This window comes from Arachis duranensis, chromosome 9 (assembly GCF_000817695.3).
Source record: "Arachis duranensis cultivar V14167 chromosome 9, aradu.V14167.gnm2.J7QH, whole genome shotgun sequence".
NCBI classification, from domain to species: Eukaryota; Viridiplantae; Streptophyta; class Magnoliopsida; order Fabales; family Fabaceae; genus Arachis; species Arachis duranensis.
Window position 1 is genome coordinate 41,039,047 of NC_029780.3, and position 16,209 is coordinate 41,055,255.

Here is a 16,209-nt window from a genome sequence, read left to right on the forward strand (position 1 = left end):
AACGTGTGTGGAGAACACCAAGGATTATACATCCTTTTATAACAGTTGAAAATTTATCTTCTTCTATCTCGTTTACAATGTAAACGAGATGACATTTCACGTATCTCGTTTACAGTGTAAACGGGGTAACCACAAGTCATGTTGACGTGTCTTATCTCGTTTACAGTATAAACGAGATACATCAAATGTCATCTCATTTACACTGTAAACGAGATAAGACTAGAGAATTTAAATCGATAAATATTTTTTAAATTATTTATTTCGATAATTATTATATTTATTTTATTTATTAAAATAAAAAACCCCTCTACCTAGACTCCTCAATAATCGTCATAAAAGCATCACTATTTTTTTTTATAACAACCATATTAAATATACACAAAAGATCAATTATACATATAAAATACATATTAAAATATAAAATATATATTAAAAATAAGTTAAGTAATAGATATATTTATACATAAATATATATATATAAAATACACAAATACATGTACATAATAATATATTTGGTAATTAATTTTTAGTGTGCACTTGACATTTTTTATTTATTTTACAAAACATAACACTCCATAATAAATATATTTTACAAAACATAACACTCCATAATAAACATGTCTATGCCCTTCCTTATTAAATACTTTTTTAATAGTTTATCAAAAGATTTCTATGTATTTTTGCTTCCACTTAGTAGAACAAATTAATTTTTCATATTAGAATAGAAAGGATATATCAAGGTCTATGGAGGAAAAACAATAAAAGGATATATGCTCACTTTCAAAAAGCCCCGAAATTAAATAAACAAATTTAATATCCTTTCCGTAATTTAAAAAATAAGATATTGCTAAAAAAATAAAGCTTTATAATAAGTGAAATTTAAATATTAATAAATTTTTATTGATAATTTTATAATATAAGTTTAAAAAAAAGATTTACTTAATAAATTTCATAAGATAAGAATCTAAAAATAGATAGTTACAATAGGATTCATTATGTGTAGATCGTATCTTAAATCAATCATATTACTATTAACTCTCAAACTCCACAAAAAAGTTAACTTCTTTACGGATTCGTTGGTACAAAACACTTCTGGACCAAAGAATCCCTCATATGGGTTACAAAACCACATAAACAAGTTAATAGGATCGTCAAACTCATAAGCACAAAAATACCATGATGAACAACTAACAGATTCCCTAGACAAAACCACCCTAGAAACACACCTGTACTCTCAATTTGTTATAGACACAAGTTGAGTTAAGCAAGCAAAAGCAATCACTTCAAACATTTATAAAAAAAAAAATCCAGCAACCATTATGTCTTTTCACCCTTAAACGAGATCAGACATTCTTCTTCTATGACGGCACAATGTAACTCTCAAATTTGGATCTGTTGATGTAATCATCTTGCCCTGAGGATTAATGATTTTTTGTTCTGATTCATTGCACTTGGGCTTTTCTGCAAGGACTGTATTTGTTTTAGCATATTGAGACTTTGCATTTGAACTTCGTAGCATTGCTTTGATGCGGAGATCTGAATGGCTTAATGATTGGGAACAAGGAAACTGGATTGAGTTTCTAGTGACTGCCGATCTTAAAATCTTTGATCTAGTACTGAGTTCTCGTTCGGAAACACTTTGCCTTTGGCGACTAGCAATCGTTGGATTCATGAATCGAGGCACTGAACTAGAGAAGTTTCTTTGAATAGTCTTCTTAGATGCTTTGGGAGTTTCAATAACCTCTTTGACATCATCTTTGGACGTAGTAAAGGTTTCCATGCTGTCATTTTCCGGAAGACTATATGTAGTTGAGAAGAGCTTTCTACTCTCAGTTAACCTGAACTCAACCTTCTGTATTTGATCCCCTAAATTTTGACGTTGTTCTATGGCTTCCCTAATGTCTTCCTCGAGCTCCATAATGTTCTTCTCCTTCTGCTTCTTCAATTCCTACAGTACATGCACACAGTTAGCAAATTTTCAAACGGATTTGACTTTGGAACATCCTTCAGTACAACTGTCAGCAGGTATACCATTGGTACTTCTTTGCAAGACTCTACTGCTCTTGCCCTCTTTGCAAAGTTCAAGGAACAAATTGTCTCACAAATATCTTCTTCAGATGGGCTTATATGCACAAGCATCAAGACCTTTGAGCCATCACCTGAAGTATTTGGTTATGAAGTGTAAGTGTATTAATTTTCTTCTATAGACATGTAAAAGATAGGGTCGAAACACAAATCAAGACTGCGTATGAATATGCACGTTTCAAACAGATGTTAACAGTATAAGAAAGAAATTGAAAATCAGATGTAGTTAGATATTTAAATGTGTAAGCAAATATTTCAATCTTTATGAGTTCGTAGTTGATACAAGAAAAATTATCAATATGCCTTGCATAAAAGTTTGTAGTGGATACAAGCAATTTAGGGAAGAAAGCAGTATGAGTCATACCAAGGGAATCTTTTAATATTTGAGTCAGCTTGCTATTTCTGCAGACAAAGTAGTAGCATAAAAATTATTAGCTACATGATACTTTGATTGCATATAAAGAAACAACAATTGGAGTGTCAGAAAAGAACAACTTTTGCAGTCAAAGGGACTCATCTCAGTAGCAGGTAGCTCTTTCAGGCAAATATCACATGTAAGCAGCAAAAGTGACATAGTTAAACATGAAAAAATCATCACCAGCAGAATACTTGCCTGTAAGGCACATGGCACCTCTTCCTCTTCAAAGCTGCAATGACATCAGCTAAAGCAGAAAGGGAAAGATTAATGGCTCGGCCCTCGTCCATTGTTAGCCCTTTGGCTCCGGTTTTAAGCAGCCGTTCACTGCCTCCAAGATCAACCATCCACAGTCTACTTACTTCCCTTCTAGCTTCCAAACCATCCCCATGGCGAAAAATGTTTATCCTTGTCAAGCTAGATATATATGAAGCTAAACAGATAACGTAACTATCAAGCTGAGAAACCGAATTGGAAATAGCTTGGAGTATCTATGAAAACCTATAACCCACCAGTGTGACCTGCTTGACGCTTCATTGACGTTTGTCCATGATGTGGATCTGAACCTTTTTCCCTTGTTGTACCACCATCTGGCTTTAGCATAATCTGAAATCGGCACTTCAGAGAGACCCTCAACTTCAATAAACCCCTTTGGATCTGTTTGGATGTTGAGATTGCTGTAAAAAGGGCCAAGTGAGTCAAAGTTCTTTTGTCATGAGATAATTACCAAACCCAGCCTTATTGAATTCAACCTCACTTTGAGCTTAAAACTAAAAAATGTTACCATTTTGACATAGGTTCATATGCTTTATTACACAGCCTTGGAGCCAGCAGATCCCTGAGATTGCCCATGTAAACTTCCAACATGCTCATTGAAAAGGTAAAAGAAGATGAATTATCCACAGATGATTGACGAAAGAGCTCTTCAAGAGCTCGCGGAATAATTCCAGGCTGCTCATTTGAACCATCCTAAAAGAAAATTATTACACGCCACCAACATCCATTAACGATGCTGCCATACCCAATGGTTTTGAACGTTAGACATACATATATAATATGGTAACAAAATTTTAACTAACCATTGTGAATGTTTTTCCTGTGCCTGTTTGACCATAAGCAAAAACACACACATTGTGGCCATCCATTGCCGATCTCAGAATTGGCTCAACCTCAACAAAAACACTTTCTGCAAAGGGTTCAATTTCGAAACATACCATAGCCTAACTTCAGTAAAACTTGGAAGCATAATGAATAACCAAATTTGGCAAAATGCACTGACATTTAATACTAGCCTTGACTTGCTTCTTGACAGAAGACCTTATCAAACTCAAAATCTTTCTTCCTCCCTCCAAACTTCATCCAAATTCTCTCCGATCCAGCCGAAACTGGTTCAGAACCTCTTCTCTTCTCTGCCAGCAGAAATGGTCTAATCCTACAAAATACTCTAATGCTCCCTGCATAGAAAAATCAACTTCTTCAACATTAATGTCTAAAAAAATGTTCTAATATACTATTATTTACTCAATCTACTATTATTAGCGTGCTACCTTTAATGTCTAATATCCTTCTCAAAGCCCCTCTCCGCTTTTCATCCCACGTTCTCTGCTTAATCCTCAGCTGCTTAATTTCACCTAAACATCCAATCCAACTCGAATAAAATAAAATTAGTTTACATAACAAAAATTTAATAAAAAGGAAAACGATTCAACTTTATTCAATTACTTTCTAAATTGGAGATCAAATTCTGAAGCACGTCCTTTTCTTGCTCAGGCACCACAACGACGTCAGTGTAAACCGGCGGCGAAACGGGGAACTCAGCGACGGAATCCGGACTCAAATTAGCAGCGTTCTCTGGACGCATCAGAATCTGTTCCTCCACCATTTCTAAAAGGAGATCTGTTCTTCTCTCTCTCTCTCTCTCTCTCTCTCTTCTTTTGGCGGTATTAGAAATTTAGAATGTTATTGCAACCACAATTAATGGCTGAAAAGAGTGTGTTAAAAAAGATGGAGGGAACTTAATTAGCACACTTATTAATTATTATTATGCCAAATAGAACCTTCTAGATCTTAACGAATTGAAAATCCTTATCCCCTGGACCTAGAGTGATGTAAAGAGAACCCCATCAACAACATGCGTTATGATGAAGCTATGATAATGCAGGAAAAACATTTTCCATGATTCACGTAATGCACAGAGACGAAAATACAATTAAATAGAATTTAGTTAAAATTTTTTATAAAAATAAATAAAATTTAACTTTTTAATATATATTTAAAAATTTTCACTACTTACTAGGGAAGCGTGTATGTCAGGAATCCCGAAGGGAAGACTGAAAATAATTTTGGATAATGTTTTCTTTTTTCTTTTCAAGGGCTTTGAAATCTTAGGAAGGTGGGAAAGAAAATAGAGAGGAGAGGAGGTTGGAGAAGTTAGTTTCAATGATTGAACACTCTCAACGACCCTGATTAGGAGTGCGGAAAGAAAAAGAAAAAAGTCATGTACTTGGACAACAATTATTATATAGTAGGAGCTGGTAGTACTACGTGTTTGTTTGACCTCATTATCTTGATAAATAAAAAGATTTTTTTAATGAAGAAAGATTTTTTTAATATATTTAATAAATTTTTAATAGTAAATTTTTTTTATTAATTTAAAACATAAAATTATTTTTATTTTTTTATAAGATCTTTTAAAAAAAATTACTCGAAAAAATATCTTTTTTTAGAAACACACCCAAACAAGTTCTATAGCTATCTTGTATAGCTGGTTTTTTTAGTAATGTAATTCCTGATTGTGTTATTTATTGATTTGAAAAAGTTGGATGTTTTAATTTTTATGGAAGTTAATTTTTTTAGTTAGGCTACACATCTAAATAATTTTTTATTCATGTCCAATCAAGCAAGTACAATACCAAAAAATCCAATCTCATTAATGAAATGTGTATTACACACGTGGAAACCTCTCAAACATTACCAATTTACTTCACACTTGAATATGAAAAAAACGTTCATTCTTCCAACTTGAAATTGTTATTGCAGAATTTCAAATCTCTTTCAAAACTCGTTCGTATTCTATTCTACTGGAGAATCAGGTGGAGCGTTTGATACGAAGAACAAAAAACACACCAAAACAAGAACAATGATTCTGCAAGATATTGAGAAAAAAACTATTTTTATTATGTTCATTTAATTTCTTGCAAATCTCGCATTTCTTCTAGTTCGATTTAAGGTTTAGTGGATTGAGTTCGTTCATTTAGTAGATCGAGTTTTTCTAATTCCATTTTTTTCCGTAACTAGGGCATACGAATGAAACGATGTTGTTAGTTTATTGGTTCTGATAAATAACTCGGTTCATCTCTTAGTTTAATTGAGTATATTTGCATGCAGAAATAAAATAAAAATGTGTTTTTCTTGTTGATTGAATGTTTGTCACGTTTTGTTCAAATCTGAATAGAATTTGGTTCATTTGGAAATTGGACTAGGTTCACTTGATTCTACTGTTAAGTGTTCACCAAATCTGTTATTTCTTAGTTTAATTGAGTTCATTTACAAGCAGAAATGATTTGAAGTGTGCTTTTTTTACTGATTGAATGTTTATCACCTTTTGTTCAAATTTGAATCGAATTCGGTTCATTTGGAAATTGAGTTAGATTCACTTGATTCTACTATTAAATGTTCAACAAATCTGAACCAAATTCGGTTTATTTGTGAATTGAGTGAAGTTCAGCTGTTAAGTATTAACCAAATAGTTTTGTCCTTACAGCAAAAATAAAAAAGATGACGGTCATAAAAAATGAGAAGCCGCACTATAACATAAGCATATACACATTAAATAAACTATATTTTGTATTATAAATATATCATAACATACTATTTAAAATTTTTATAAAAAAATCACGATTTGAGATGCCAAACAAAATCAATAGTTAGAGTGTTTAACGAAATGAGTGAAGAAAAGAAAAATATTATAGAAGAAATGGGATTCGATGCATTGGTATATTTCCAGAAAATGAACATCTCTCACAAGCTCTTGAAGGAATTGATTCGTTACTGTGATGCCTATCATGGATGTTTGGACACTCTCTATGGCAAAATATACATAACCCCTGCAAAGATAAGAGATGCGATGGGCATAAATTTCGGCGGTATTATACTTTTCATCTTTTACATTTTTTTTTTCTTTTTGATCTTTTTATTATTCTTTAATTTATTTTGGTTTATTCCTTGCTTTATTTTAGGTTCATTTGAATATAGAAAATGAAACTGAGTCTTTTTGATTGATTTGTTTATATGAAAATATTGTAGGAGATTGTTTTCCTGAAAAATTGCATACAGCAAACTAACTGAGGAACAGAAGAAGATAATTGACAACTTCAAAAGTGCTATTTTGGCATTTTTGACAAAAAACTGTCATTGATATGAGTGTTGAAGGGGAGGAGAATCGGCTAAAATTCAAGAGGACTTTTGTCGTCTTCGTCCAAAAATATTTCTTGCTGCCGACAATAATAAGCACGGTCTCTCCAATCCATAAGTCGCATGCCCTTCATGTGGACACCATCTGACGATGGGAATGGGCGTCTCATGTGCTGAGCTTCCTGAGAAAGGGGATCAAAGTCCAGAGAGAAGGAAAGAAACTTTCCATTGATGGCTGCGTCTTCGTTTTAATGTTAATATATTTCCATGAATCGAAGTTCCCTCGACCAGAAACAGATGACGCTCCTGGGCCACCGTGTGTGGCCTATTATTGGACAAGAAAAAAGCTTGTCAACCAGATTGCTTTGGAAACAACTGATGAAATGGTAAATAAAAAAGATTTCTCCTTGAAATTTCGGTTTAGATGCTATTAAAAATAATGTGCTAACTAAATAAGTTTATGTTTTAAGGACTTGTGAACAGAGCAGAATTGAGGGGAGGAGACATAGAAGAAAAGAAGGAGAAAAAGAAAATAGTTTTCTTGAAGGAAAAAAGAAGGAAAAGGAGAAGAAAGGAAAAAAGAAAATTGTCATTTTGGATTCGTCTTCGAAAGAATACAGTTTTTCTGAATCTGAGTATACTTCTCACCATCGCTTAATGAAAACTATGTATTTATTTAAAGTTTTATATTGTTATTTTAAAAAAAATTTGTATGTGTTACAGAGAAGAAGAAGAAATCGAGAAAACACCGCCAAAGAAAAGAAAACAACGACAAAGGGTGGCGAACCAACAAACCAAAATAAAGAAGATTGTTCTGACAGAATTGGAAGCAAAACTGAATCTGAAAATGAGTAAGTTTTGGAAATAATAATTTTTGGTTGATTGCTACGTTTATTTGAGGTTCATTTAGTTTAGTTTAGTTTTGCTTGTATTTACTGAAAATTATTCATGTGTGCTTGTTAAGTTAATTACAGCTCTAATATTTGTTTCCGGTATATATTTGATGTGTTTTACTGATGATTGATTCCATTTGACTGCTTGTTCAAATCTGAAATAAATTCGGTTCATTTATTTTTTAACTATAGTTCATTCTGGTTTTAAGTGAAAACTTATTAGATAAAATTTCAGAAGTGAACAAGTAGAGGGGACGACTGCTAAAAGAAGAAAACAAATGTTGGAGCTGAAAAAAGAAAAAATAATAAAGAAAAAAATGATAGAGCTGAAAAAACAAATGTTGCTCCAGATGACTATGACTCGACAGATGCGCGATATGATTTATCGTAGACGTAAGATTGAGTTTCTTATATAAAGTTATTTTTCTTTCTTTGCTAACTTGTTCTAAAACTTCATATAATTTCTTTGGATTTACCGAATAATATTTATGTATTTTGCTTAGACTGCCGACTGTAAATTTGGGCAGTGAACCTGTGTTACAAACACAGACGAGCTCGGCACCGTCTGTAAATCCACCAAGTAATACCAAGTATTCCTCTTAAATTTTATTTACATCTTGTACTTTTAATTAGAATATCTTGGTTGATGATTTTAGTTTTGTATCTTTTTTCTTAGAAAAAAGATTCTTGAAATTCCCGGTTACAAATTTTAGAACAAAAAATTGAATGAAAAACAGAGTTTATTTGAGGTTCAAATATGGAGTAAATTCAGCTCATTTCTAGGTTTAATTGATGTTCATTTGATTCCGAAAATAAATATAAAGTGTTTTTAATCCTCTGCTTTTAATCTTGGTTGATAATTTTAATTTGGTATCTTTTTTATAACAAAAAATAACCTCGAAACCCCCGGTAAAAGTTTTTAGAAGAAAGAAACGGCATGAAAAAAAGGAATAACAAGGTTTACAACCTCCAACTGTGTAAGTTGAAATATTTACGTTAGTCTTTTAGATTTAGATAAATATTTTTGTTCAATTAATCACACGGAATTTTGTTTAATTGTCAGTAGCACTACACCTAGTTCTCAACTACAGATCATTGCAGTTGGAGAAGAAACTTATTCTTAACCTCTGGATATGTGAGTTTTTCAATGTGCAGCTTTTAGTTTCTCAGTTTCTATTCTAATCATTCAACATTAACTTCTTTCTTGTTTACCTTCCTTAGAGTTCTATTGCAGTGTCTCTTCCAAGTTCTCACGTGGAAGAGATAATAAAAGATCAAAAGACCTTCACCTATGTCCCTTCGAAAAATCAAATAGAAGAAGCTTCTGTTAATGAGTAAGTTGTACTTAAAATTCTTTTTATTAGTTTTAATGGTATAGGATAATAATTTCGGGTCATTATTAAACTATTTTTTGTTGAATACAGCAGCCCTCCGGAACCACAACAACAACCCTACGAAGAACCTCCGACAAGGCAATCAGAATAAGAAGCACCTCTTAATGTGTAAGTTTTACTTAAAATCTTTTTTATTAGTTTTGATGTTATATCATAATGCTTTTGATTACTAGTTAAAACTTTTCTCTGTCATCTTGCAGTTCTCCCTGCCTTCGACATTAGGAAGATGATGCATCTTCTTTCAGCATTGGCATAAGTCCCCTAACCTCTCAACCAAGTCTCCTGATCTCTCACTAAAAATAACACAACTTGAAATGTTGGTTGAGGCGGTGATGGATGCTGGGGTGATAGCAACATTACAATTTGTTGAGAAAACCAGTGCATAGCCGATTTTGAACACTCTTGATGGGTACTAGACTCCGAAGAAAGAAAAAATAACAGAGGAGTTGGCGGGAAAATGTTATCAGTGGATGATACAATTAAATGTTTACAAAGATACAACCAATGAGTATGACACGATATTCATGCTGGACCATGAAGCGCATTTGGAGGGGGCTAGATTCCACTTCATGTCTCTAACACTCGGACAAGATGTAGAAAATACAGTAAATTCTTTGCCTATTATATTAACATTAATTATTTTTCTAAAAACTTTTATACCCATGTATCTAATAAATTTTGTTCTTATAGGTGGTCAATGCAATGTGTATGCTTTTCAACGATAGAAAATATCGCCGATTTGAGGAAGAAGTATACTATGTGTCGACAGATATTGTGATAAGCTAAATTTTTTATTCCTTAAATAATTTATTAGTTTTGATAAATAATTCTGTTCATCTGTTAGTTTAATTGAGTTCATTTTCATGAAGAAATGAATTAAAAATGTGTTCGTCTTACTGATTGAATGTATATGACTGCTAGTTTAAATTTGAATCGCATTTAGTTCATTTGAGAATTAAGTTAGGTTCACTTGACATTACTGTTAAGTATTCACTAAATTTGTTATTCTTTAAGAAATTCGATTCATCTGTTAGTTATATTGAGTTCATTTGCATGTAGAAATGAAATGAAATGTGTTTTCTTGCTGATTGAATGTAGATGATTGCTAATTCAAATCTGATGTAATTCAGTTCATTTATGATTTAACTGAGGTTTATTTTGTAGAGTTTAATATTGGGACTCCATAATGAGGACTACATTGATCCAAACACTAATAAGAAGGCCTACCGAATCTCTCAATATAATGACTACCTCCCTTTTCTTGACAAAAAAAAATGGCATCGCATCCATTTGTAAGTTGTGATTTTTAAAAATTTTTTAATAATTCTGTCGTTTACTATCATTTAGACTGAAATGTTATATCATTTTTCAAAACTTTAGCTATTTATATCGGTTTGCCATGGAGGACATTGGTGGTAATGGATTGCCGAGTTAAAAAGAAGGCCTTCTATGTGTTTGATCCCGTCAAGAAAAAAAAAGATGAAATACCTCAATCAAGAATAACTGTGAACAAATTTATTGTAAGTTATTTACATAATACATGTTTATGTTGTAAATTATCTTATATTTCTAGCCATTATCAATCATTTTTTGTATCTTTTTCAGGACTTAATAGTATCCCAGATGAGGGTTTATGCTGGAGCAGAGCCTTTGATGAAGGACGGAGAGGGCGTCGAAGCACCGTATATCACTATCAGCGGTCAACGAACAAAGTAAAATATTTCTTTGCTATAGTGCTTTTATTAATATGTTTTATTGTGACTCCTATTAATCATATTTTATTTTCTTATTTCTTTCTTAGTTATGATTGCGAGATATATGTGATGAAATAGTTGGAAACAATTGATCCTGAAAAGATCAGAAAAGGAAAGTATAAATGTAAAAATTGGAAACAGGTACGTAATTTCTAAATTAATTTATTTCGGTTCATTTTTTATTTCATTTGAGTTTAAATTAAGCAATTTCTTTCAATTTTATTGAAGTAAGAAATAGATGCTTTCAGGTGGAAATGTGGTCCAACCATTCTCTTGCGCAAGATAAATAAATTGAGAAACAAAGTCATTGAGGCATCTGAAGTGATAAGACTCCCAAAGCCATCCGCTGCCCTCTCAAGCCCTTTTTGTAAATTCACATCTTGGGATATAGAAAGTAAACAGGTTATAGTTTCTTTGACCTGGTGTAAGGAATTGTAATTAACACTAATTTCTTTAACTCGTTGTAAAAAAGTAAACACTTCTTCTTTAATGTATATATGTTAATGTAAATGTATATATTTGTTGGAATTGTCTAGACTGCTGTTTTAAATGAATCTAGGTTCACAGTGGATGGATTCAATGTATTTATCAAACATCAAGAGCCCAAAAACACAAATGAACCGAAATTAATGCGTTAAATGAACCAAAAATGTATATATATCACTATTCAATTTCAGAAAAACCAAAACTATTTGAAATAACACATTTACAGAAAGCTAATATGAAAAACAAAAAAGTGACTATTCAATAAAACATAACATGAATCGAAATTAAACTTCCTAGAACTTAAATGAACCGAAATTTAGTCATACATGAATAGAAATTTATATTAATAAAAACTAAAATTTCTATAATCCTCTCTGGGATAATTCATATCCTGTGTATCAAAAAGGTTGGAGCTTGACTGAATCACTGATCCACCATCTAAAAAGTTCAACTACAAAAAAATAAATAAATCATATATTAAAAAAATGCACAAACGAATTTTTCCCTTATCAAAAGCAAATCAATGTTACCTCGCTTAGAGCTGGCTTTTTCTCTTTTTTTTTTTGCATTTACGATCATTTTTTCCATATTTAATCCCAATCTATTCTTGGGACAGCCTCTTGTTCTAACACATGGGGCTTTGAAGGTCGTTAACATCACGCAACGTCGCGTTTTTGTGAGATAACGAACTTTTGTCTTTACTTTTCGCTTGATATTCTTGCATCTCCGCCATGATATTATCAAAAGTATGGTGCAGAATGCCAATTAGCTCCTTAGATTCTGACGCAAATTCATAAATATTGTGCGACCTAAACACCGAATCATCGAATCTCTTGCTTCTCGGCTCCAATAGAGGCTCGTCTTGGCTGCTCTTGATATGTGTGTGCCTCCTCTTTATGCTCTTACTATAGCATTCCAATATATATTTTGGTACCACTTTATCTACTCGCTCAAAGCTTAAGACACTCAGAGAATGACAGCATAGTATACCCCTTGACTCAACAACAAGCACGGGCACTTTACTTCTCGTGATACTACGACGTAAGTAACAAAAACGTGTTAAATGTGGAGTTAAAAACCTACTCTAATACTTCGTATGTCGTAAAACCTAGAGTGAAATACATTGATCTTATGATGCAATTCACCTTTTCTCTAAATTGTGCTTGAACTTTTCTGAACTTCTCATGAGTATACACATGTTGAAATTGAACCTCTATTGCTGATTTTGTTGCATACGGTATCACGGTGTGAAAATTTGCAACATCAAATTCTCTCTGTCTTTGCTCTCTGCTTGCTAGGGAATTATCATATTGCTTCACAAATTGATGCAAGGAGCTATTGCATGTGATAAACTTGTTAAAAAATGCACGCATGCTCTCGCTCTTTTGTGTACTTCTCATCCCGGCCCAAAAGTGGTGATCTAGATAAACTGGAATCCATAAATTGTGATCTTCAAATAGCTCTGCAGAATGAACCAAAAACAGATGCAAAAATGAACCAAACGTTATACTCGTTTTCACTGAAGAAGTAATAGCATCAAATAATTCGAATTAAAATCTCGGTTACTTAAAAGCTACTTATTGCTTCCAACACTGTACTTTGTAACAAAATCATTCCGATTTCTGTTAAGTGTGTCTTTTGTAAATGAGTTTCAAATGACATGCCTCATCTCTTGTTCGATTTCTTCGTATCGCTTGTACTCGTTTAATTTGCTTAGAATCTTCTTCATTATATGCCAAATGCACTACCGATGAATTGTTGTTGGCATACACATCTCAATAGCCCTTTGCATCGATACACATTGATCAGTAAGAATCTCTTTTGGTGCCTTCCCTCCATGCAACAAAGCCAACATTCAAATAGTCATTTGAATGATTGGATGTCTTCATTTTTCATCAAAGCGCATTCAAGAAGTGTCGACTGATGGTGATAATTCACGCCCACAAAAGAACCAAAAACCAAATTATACCTACAAAAAATGGACACTCAGAATAGTTATGAACCAAAATTTGTTAGCTCTATGAACTGAAAACTATATCGCAGTGAACCGAATACCTGTTTGTCTTGTAAGTGGTATCAAATAAACCAACATCTCCAAAATACTCATATGCAGCCCTGCTTCTTGCATCGGCCCAAAATGCATTTTTGATGGAGTGATCACCTTCAAGGTTAAGCTCGAAAAGGAAATTTTGATTCTTCTCTTTTATTCTTAATAAGTACTTGCCAAATTCTTTCGCATTGTCTTGTTCAGAAACATTCCGTACTTTCCTTGTAATATAATTCCTCACGTCTTTTTCTATAAAACTTAGTTCGCAATGACTGCCTGCTGTTGCTATAAATGACTGATATGTTTTACTCGGTCTGCTTCCGGCTTTCTTGTTGTTTTCAATGGTGCGATGTAAAAACATGCCTAGTTCCCTGTGTTGTTTGAACATCTCTGCTCGATTTGGACAGTAAGGGTGTGAATGCTTGAGAACAACTTTGAAAATTATCCAAAGACCGACGTCCTTCAATATATGTACATAAATCATGGCTGGACAATTTATTGGAGTTGAGGGGTTTGTCTTCAGAGTTGGAGATATCTTGGATTTTCATTTTTCCTTTCTACTATATGTAATTAGTTGATTCTTAATCTCATCTCCCTTTCGAGTCGTGTTCCTTATTTTGGTAGAAAAACAGGCAAGTTTGGAATAATATTTGTAGAACTCTCCAGCTTCTTCCAGTGTCTTGAAAGTCATCCCGAACTTTGGGACAAATTGTTCATCCACAACACACCTGGATTATAAAATGAACAAAAAATATTATTAAAGCAAAACCATTGTATAATACCAAATGTTCCATTATATAAATTCGAATTTAGAAACACCTGTGTATAGAATGAACCAAAAATATTATCAAAGCGAAACCACTGTATAATACTAAATGAACTGAACTTTGTCCATTATATAAATTAAAATTCAGAACACCTGCATCTATAATGAACTGATAAATACCATCAAAACGAAACCAATGTACAATTTCAAATGAACAGAAAATTGTGTTCATAAACAACTGGATTTAGTGATTGCATTCCATTCAATTCAATTCAAAATTAAATAATCCAAATCTCGCCCGGCTGATTTGATTCAGAAAAATAATCCAAATCGCTCTCATTCAACTGATTTGAAGTTGAATTATTCATTGTTTTGATATGCTATTAAAATCTGAAAACGAAGAAGAAATATAAAATCTAAAAATGAAGAAGAAAACGAAGAAGAATAGAAAGAAGATAAATGCAATGCAGATCGAAAAAGAAAATGAAGAAGAATAGGAAGAAGAATACGAAGTTTTACGCTGTAGAAATCAGAGCAGAGAAAAACACGAGAGCTTTACGTTAAGGAAGAGAAGCTTTACGTTGAGATAGAAGAACGAAGACAAGGTTTACATTGAGAAAGAGAAACTCTACGTTGAGAAAGAAGCTTTACGTTAATAGGATGGGGGAAGGCGCGTGATCCAGAAAGAACTTGGTTGACTTGGTTAGGAAAATTACATGGATGTGGAGCATGGGTATGTCTAAAATGAGCACAATAATTATGTGCTTATTGGATGCGCCACATTTATATAGACCCATTAGATTTTATTAGATGAAAATCAAAGGATAATAATTAAAATGTTGTTTTATATTACTTGACAAATAATTAGATTATTATATTCAAAATTTATTAACGAACTACTTTTGTTAAAGATATTATTATATCATATAATTTTTCATCAAAATATTTTAAAAATATAATTTATTTAAAATATTATATATAATACCTAAAAATATTAACTTTTTAATTTTTTCAGTTTTTTTGTTAGAAAAACGGAGTAAATAATATAATTCTAAATACATGCCTATCACATTATATATTTACTTATATTAGTAAGACCTAAATTAATCAAACTTACGTAATAAAAAATATAAAATATATAAAAATAAAAAATATAAAATAAATTATTCATTAAAATTAATTATTATTCAAAAAATTTTCTACAATATTAAAAAATTATATTAAAATGATGTTTTAAACTGTAGCATAAAAATATAAAATAATTAAATTTTATTTTATATTACTTGATAAATAATTAGATTATTATATTCAATACTTATTAACCAACTATTTTTGTTAAAAATATTATTATATAATATAAGTTTTTTATCAAATATTTGTCAAAATATAGTTTATTTAAAATATTATATATAATACATGAAAATTTTTTTTCATTTTTTTAAAAAAGAACTAAATAATATCTGATTCTTTTAACTGCTCAATGGTTTTGCCTTCATAAATTTTTAAGAATACAACCTCATTTGGAATTCTGCCGATGTTACCTCTAGGTTCTTAAAAAAAACGATTGGATGGGAATAAACAAATAAATTTAAAATATAAATAATATAAATTTAAAATAAAATAGAAAAATATTAGTAGAAAACTCACGTCTTCATCGAGCCAAACCATCTCAATTGAGTATGACAATGGAGAATTTTCATAACTTGATAGTGTCTATAACCATATCACTCGTATACGTACACACAAATTGTCGATTGTAGGATTGATGTCAGCAATTTTGTGAATATCAACCATTGGAATAAGTAGGGAGATTTTGGATATATGTAAAGAAAGGGATTGATGTACTTTAAATTGTGGTGCTTTACATATCTCATAACTTATCCTTTTATAGTTGCATCATAACTAAATTTTTTAAAATTTGGTTGACTTTAATTTAAAATTTAAAAAATAACAAAC

At 31.7% G+C, this 16,209-nt stretch overlaps 2 protein-coding genes across 3 annotated transcripts; both read right to left on the bottom strand.

The window, feature by feature from the left end:
* Positions 1-1,007: 1,007 nt before the first annotated feature.
* LOC107465514 (kinesin-like protein KIN-14U) lies at positions 1,008-4,969 on the bottom strand. 2 transcript variants are annotated; one of them, XM_052254469.1, is made up of 10 exons: positions 4,223-4,969; positions 4,048-4,131; positions 3,793-3,954; positions 3,580-3,686; positions 3,285-3,469; positions 3,013-3,177; positions 2,699-2,917; positions 2,450-2,487; positions 2,032-2,159; positions 1,008-1,948 (listed from the first exon to the last, which is right to left on the bottom strand). In XM_052254469.1, the coding sequence occupies exons 1-10, from the start codon at positions 4,380-4,382 to the stop codon at positions 1,334-1,336; spliced, it is 1,863 nt and encodes a 620-aa protein (XP_052110429.1). In that variant the 5' UTR covers positions 4,383-4,969; the 3' UTR covers positions 1,008-1,333. The 2 variants fall into 2 exon arrangements, with proteins under 2 accessions (XP_052110429.1, XP_020987991.1); XM_021132332.2 differs by lacking the exons at positions 4,048-4,131; positions 4,223-4,969 and having other exon boundaries at positions 3,780-3,927.
* Positions 4,970-13,303: 8,334 nt separating this feature from the next.
* On the bottom strand, positions 13,304-13,971 carry LOC107465503 (protein FAR1-RELATED SEQUENCE 5-like). Its single transcript, XM_016084480.1, has 2 exons — positions 13,496-13,971; positions 13,304-13,409 (listed from the first exon to the last, which is right to left on the bottom strand). The coding sequence occupies exons 1-2, from the start codon at positions 13,969-13,971 to the stop codon at positions 13,304-13,306; spliced, it is 582 nt and encodes a 193-aa protein (XP_015939966.1).
* Positions 13,972-16,209: the final 2,238 nt, after the last annotated feature.

Excerpts from the sequence above, each read along its gene's own strand:
- LOC107465514 (XM_052254469.1), bottom strand. The coding sequence starts at position 4,382 with ATGGTGGAGGAACAGATTCTGATGCGTCCAGAGAACGCTGCTAATTTG. Across the intron at positions 3,470-3,579 it reads CAGGAAAAACATTCACAATG|GATGGTTCAAATGAGCAGCC; the intron begins GTTAGTTAAAAT and ends ATTTTCTTTTAG. Across the intron at positions 2,918-3,012 it reads GCGTCAAGCAGGTCACACTG|CTTGACAAGGATAAACATTT; the intron begins GTGGGTTATAGG and ends ATATATATCTAG.
- LOC107465503 (XM_016084480.1), bottom strand. The coding sequence starts at position 13,971 with ATGATTTATGTACATATATTGAAGGACGTCGGTCTTTGGATAATTTTC. Across the intron at positions 13,410-13,495 it reads ACCACTTACAAGACAAACAG|GTATAATTTGGTTTTTGGTT; the intron begins GTATTCGGTTCA and ends CATTTTTTGTAG.